This window comes from Solanum lycopersicum, chromosome 5 (assembly GCF_036512215.1).
Source record: "Solanum lycopersicum chromosome 5, SLM_r2.1".
NCBI classification, from domain to species: domain Eukaryota; kingdom Viridiplantae; phylum Streptophyta; class Magnoliopsida; order Solanales; family Solanaceae; genus Solanum; species Solanum lycopersicum.
In genome coordinates this window covers 24,554,504-24,560,263 of record NC_090804.1, presented here as the reverse complement: position 1 = coordinate 24,560,263, position 5,760 = coordinate 24,554,504, and the positions used below count along the sequence as shown (strand labels likewise).

The window sequence follows — 5,760 nt, the reverse complement described above, 5'->3', positions numbered from 1 at the left end:
GTCACTATCATTCCAATCCAGGACAAACACATTGAAAAGTTGTTAAAGAAATTCTTCAGATACTTAAGGGACACTATTGATTAAAAATTATCTTATCAAGAAAGTGACCTACAGTTGGTGAGCTACTCTGATGTTAATTGAGGTAGAGACTTGGATCAAAGAAAGTCCACTTTTGATTATGTTGTTTTTACTTAACAATGGTATGATTTCATGGAGTAGCAAGAAACAAACATATAAAACTTTATCAACTATAGGAGCAGAGTTCATTGCATGCTCTGCAACAGTAAAAGAAGTTATATGGCTAAAAAAGTTCATAGAACACTTAGAGATCATTGGTAGGACAATGGATGCAATGCAAATCTTTTGTGATAGCCAAGAAACATTGACTTATATTAAAGACCTTAAGTATCATAGTAAGACTAAGTACATAGACACAAAGTATAATTTTATTAAAGACATTATAGCTCGTAAGGAAATCACTTTATAGTGTATTTCTACACACAAGATGGTAGTAGATCCCTTGACAAAGCCAATATCTGTCTTTGTTAAACATGGAAAATCTATAAGCTCGCGTGAGTTATAAAATGATATATTTTCTTATTTGAATATCTTGATCGTGATGTATGGATAGTTTTTTTTTATGTTTTTTGTGCTTATTTCATACATTATTATTAATCAGCACATTCACAATATTAGAATATGTCGAACAACTTGATAATATTGAGTTTCTCACATGAGCAATCAGCTCGGGGTCTTATGGAAAGTGAGTCAAGATGAGACATTTGTGTTTCTTAACGCTAAAAAGGATAGTTAATAAATGTGACACCTTTGATTAAGAATATATTATTTAAAGTTGCCTTAATAAAAGATTAGGAGGAGATCTAAGATAAATGTCAAAAATGGTCGAAATTATGAATTTCCCATAATACTTGTAGCCATATGTGAGATCTCCTCAAAAAGTCTAATAAAATGGTAGAATTCAAGTCAAAAAAATGATTTACTTGGACCAAAATTTGTAGGGTGTAAAAAAATAAAAATTGACATACATTTCATATTGCATGTGCTTCATTACCGCAAATTGAAATGGTATGAGACCTTGAAAAGATTTTTTTTATGACTTTGACAATATCATAAAGTGATGGGTTAGTGTATACTAGTTTGTATGAATCTAAAAGTTATGAAAATGTCACCTGAAGGAGTAATGTTATAATTAATCCTCATCATAGTGATATGTGGGCGAAAAAAGATCATGTTAGATATAAACACATTATGCTTGTGTTTGAGTGTTGTCCATTATAAAACCTACTTTAGTTGACATCATAAGGGTTGACACAAGGTATATGAGAATTGAAAATGAATAGAGAATTAAAAAACCATATGTGTATATAAACATGATTGGCGTATCTAAGGCACTTTATATGACATCATAATATATCATAAATGATCATAAAAAGGGTAGTAGTCTCTTATGCTGATCTAAAAAGAGATTTCTAGTGTAAGAGCTTTCAAACTTATTGTCAAAGCGGTCACGACAATACACTTGCTATGAATGTGTGAATGAATTTACTTTTCAAAGCCCAACGTGCTTCATCCCTTCATGTGTGAGTGTGAGATGTTGGAAATAGATACATCTATTAATAGGTTGATTAATAACTTGCTTCACTCATGAAGTAAGTTATAACTATACTAAAAATAACTTTGTATGATAAAAGAGGAAGAATTATGTATTCTTTAATGGAGTGAGAGTTATGAGATAAGGGCTATTGTAAATAAGAGTTGCAAATCTTAATCTTATCCTAAAAAAGGAAGGATTTGAGATCGCCAAAGACGATACAAAAACAATACAAGACTCTATAATAATCTCGTAAGAACATAGTGATAATACTAATCCTAGAATAAGAAAGATATATATAATTCCACATAAATTTTTTAGTATATCAAACCCTTTCTCATATAATAAATCATGATACTCGTAACAAATGTTTGCCACCCCCATTAGCCGCTTTTTTCTTTCAACATAAATTCTCACTTCAATTCGTCCCAAAAAATCAATTATCATGCCGATGGATTTAATTCATTGCGCCATAAATTAGGAAGCTGGGTGTTCAGTTAGTGTGGCAATCGGAAATGTCGAATGTTGTAGTTTTGGACAACGGCGCCGGCGTAATCAAGGCTGGTATCGGCGGCGAAAGAGATCCAACAGCTATTGTCCCCAACAGCATGGGCCGTCCACTTTCTTCCAAGAAATGGCTTATGGCTGACCAGCTTCTTTCCCCAGACGTCGACCTCACTTCAGCCACCGCCCGCCGCCCTTTCGACCGCGGTTATCTTATCAACCCTGATCTCCAATCTTCCATTTGGTCTCACATCTTCTCGAACCTTCTCAAAATTACTCCTTCACACTCTTCTCTACTTCTTACTGAACCCCTTTTCAATATCCCTTCCATACAACGTTCAATCGACGAAATTGTATTCGAAGATTTTAATTTTAAGGCTCTTTATGTATCAGATTCCCCCTCTTTAGTTCATCTTTATGAAGCATCTCGTCGCCCTTATGGCCTTGTTTCTAAAGCCCAGTGTAGCTTAGTTGTCGACTGTGGATTTTCCTTTACTCATGCTTCCCCGGTAGTTCAGAATTTTACATTGAATTATGCTGTTAAAAGACTTGATCTTGGGGGTAAAGCTTTGAGTAATTACTTAAAGGAGTTGGTCAGTTATAGAAGTGTTAATTTGATGGATGAAAGTTTCCTTATGGATCATGTTAAGGAGGAACTTTGCTTTGTCTCTTTGGATCTTCCCAGGGACTTGCACATTGCTAGGTAATGCTCATTAATTTCGATACTTGTTGTGTCATTGTTATCCTCCTGTGGATATCAAAGTTCTTGCCATTCCGAATTAAGTGCTGCACCTTATGGGGTCTGTTTGCTCTTATTTTAGTGTAATAACTAGTTTAAAAGGATGGGGGCATGAACGCAGGATGGGTCGTGTAGTGTACTCGACTACCATTAAGTAGTTCAAAGGGATCTCTAGTCAATTACATGTTTTGGCCCCTCTGGAACAAATGTAGAATTAGGATCCTTCAATGCCGTGATGTTTGAACCGCTTTCTAAACTTAAAACTTAGATTAAGCGAGCAGAAAATCCACATTAAAGTAAGATGATCTTTGAGTGTCAAACATGCTGGGATCTTCCTTATTCATAACTACTATGTCAATCTCCCAGGAAACCGGGGAAGGACAATTTGTTTAGGTGTACGTATGTTCTTCCTGACGGTATTACACATACTAAGGGCTTTTTGAAAGACCCTGAAGAACCAAAGAGATATCTTCCTTTGTATGATGAAGCTCCGCAGCAGGTAGCAGGGGAACAAATTGATATGGATCAGCTCGAGAACACTGACAATTCCGAAGACAGGAACAGAAACAATGGATCAAAAATTGATTTGACAAAAAATGTACTTTTTCCAAGCCCTTATAAATAGCTCGTCATCCTCTTTCCATTTATTCTAATTTATTTGTATGAACAGGAATTTGGCTTAACAAATGAGCGGTTCCTTGTCCCAGAGATGATGTTTCGTCCAGCTGACTTGGGTCCGTATCACAGTGTATCTTTGACTTGTATTTCAGTTTTGTGTTCAGTTGAAGAATCTGCTTCAATAATTCAGCATTTTTTTCCCTTTCATGTGAATTAGAGTGTCTGGAAGTGTAGCTCTATGAATTTGTTTATTCACAAGTATGAATTTGGTTGTCAGCATCTCAGTTATTTGTGGCTTACAGGACTGAATCAGGCTGGACTTGCAGAGTGCATTCATCGAGCTATCAGTTCCTGCCATTCTCATCTTCACCCTGTTCTATATGAGAGGTAGTGCAGAATCATCGGTGCATCTCAAAAGCTTATCTACTAATATTGGTTTATGTTTATCTTCCTTCTTCTAATGTCAATGTATTGAATTTGGACGAGGAAGCATTATTCTGACGGGAGGCAGTACTCTATTTCCTCATTTTGCCAAAAGACTGTAAGAATGCAGCCTTTATTGCCCATTGCTTTAAAAAGGCTGGATGTTCTATTTGCTTATGTCTTGAAATTTCATCTAAATGCAGAGAAATGGACCTTCGGCCTCTTGTCCCAGATAAATATTGTTTAAAGATCACAACTCAAGAAGAGTAATATACTGTCCTTCTGGAGAAACTGTTCAAAGAGTTTCTACTACTCTAACATGTCTTTTGTTACTGTTTGCAGTCCTATTTTAGGTGTTTGGCGTGGGGGATCACTCTTGGCATCAAGTCCTGACTTTGATGCAATGTGTATCACAAAAGCTGAATATGAGGAGCTGGGATCAGCAAGATGTCGAAAGAGATTCTTCCACTAACTTTTCTAGTGTTATGGAGAGGAGAAATTCAGATTTTAGGATGATAGTTGGCCTCTGCAGTTGCCAATGAGCTAAATACCGAGGAAATTGAAAACAGATTTGCTCTGAAATGATTCTTATTCTAGTCTGTTTCTTATAAATATTGCAGAACTCTCCTTGGTTGAAATCTAACTTATCTGCAATGAAATGTTGTTGGCATCTTCAATGTGAATACTGGTGTCGCTCGTCCTTGATTGTAGTATGGGTGTTATGTTGCAACTTGTTAAGGACAAGATGAAATTACACATATCATTGGCTGTACGACTACGACATGCGGATCAAGACTGATGGAACAACTTTGGTGAATATTTGTCTGATCTTATTGGAAATGATGATAGGATCAAATGGACTAAGACAGTTTCTGAATCAGTCAAACAAATGAAACTGCTTCTGGTGATTGCTTAATATTGTTAGCAGGACAATAGAATAGTTGATTTTCATGATGGATCTTTAGGATGTGTATGTACTCGGGACTAACTTTTTCTGAGTAAATACTCGATGTTTGTGCATAACAAACTTCTAATTTTTGAAAAAGTGTGGATGGACTAACAGAGGCTTGATACATTAATAATGTGTATAGAAGTTTTTACTCGCGTTTGATTGAGCATAAACTTCAAAGAAGAAAGCAAAAGTTTCATGACATTTGTGAATAGAGGTAGCAATTTTAGCTCATATATTAATAAAATGAGTCTATTTAATGACTTGGATCCTTGTATTTTAATGTATAAATTACTAGAGCACACACTTAGTTACCATATTCTCAATATTTTCCTACTATTCCAAAAAAATATAAAAAGAAAACCCTATGTTTACCTCAAAACCAAACATCCATATACATTATTGTTCAAGAACCCCAACCTCAAATCCTTCCCAATTTGAATTTCACGCGACTTCTATGAAAACTAATAACAAAGAAATCAACCAACAATAGAGAAGAAAAATATACCTCCTCCACAATCTGGTTGTTGAGCTAATTTTACCTTTTATTGTGAGGTTAATTCTAATAATGTATTATAAAATAAGAGGAATATAAGGCAAAAAGATATAATAAAGCGAGTAAATATCTCAAAAGGTCACTCAACTTTGTTAATTTATCTAGTAAAGTCATCAACTTTGTTTTGTATCAATAAAATCACTCAACTTAGACATTTATATCGATAAAATCACTCAACTTAGATTTTTATATCAATAAAATCAATCAATTAAATTTATTTCTAAACTAAATTGACATAACAAAAAAAATATTTTTAAATCATGTTCATGATTAAAATTATAAATAAATTGTTCAAATTACTATTTCATTATAAAATAAAACAATAAAGATGAATGACAATTCTGAAATATTAAAATACA

At 34.3% G+C, this 5,760-nt stretch overlaps 1 protein-coding gene across 2 annotated transcripts; it reads left to right on the top strand.

The window, feature by feature from the left end:
• Window positions 1-1,782: 1,782 nt before the first annotated feature.
• LOC101245946 (actin-related protein 6) lies at window positions 1,783-4,941 on the top strand. 2 transcript variants are annotated; one of them, XM_004239235.5, is made up of 7 exons: window positions 1,783-2,819; window positions 3,222-3,453; window positions 3,526-3,589; window positions 3,776-3,860; window positions 3,964-4,014; window positions 4,100-4,162; window positions 4,239-4,941. In XM_004239235.5, the coding sequence occupies exons 1-7, from the start codon at window positions 2,128-2,130 to the stop codon at window positions 4,366-4,368; spliced, it is 1,317 nt and encodes a 438-aa protein (XP_004239283.2). In that variant the 5' UTR covers window positions 1,783-2,127; the 3' UTR covers window positions 4,369-4,941. The 2 variants fall into 2 exon arrangements, with proteins under 2 accessions (XP_004239283.2, XP_019069666.2); XM_019214121.3 differs by lacking the exons at window positions 3,964-4,014; window positions 4,100-4,162 and having other exon boundaries at window positions 1,849-2,819.
• Window positions 4,942-5,760: the final 819 nt, after the last annotated feature.

Coding starts and splice junctions, on each gene's coding strand:
- LOC101245946 (XM_004239235.5), top strand. CDS start 2,128: ATGTCGAATGTTGTAGTTTTGGACAACGGCGCCGGCGTAATCAAGGCT. Junction 3,590..3,775: donor GTTTCGTCCAGCTGACTTGG/GTCCGTATCACA, acceptor TGTGGCTTACAG/GACTGAATCAGGCTGGACTT. Junction 4,163..4,238: donor AAGATCACAACTCAAGAAGA/GTAATATACTGT, acceptor TACTGTTTGCAG/TCCTATTTTAGGTGTTTGGC.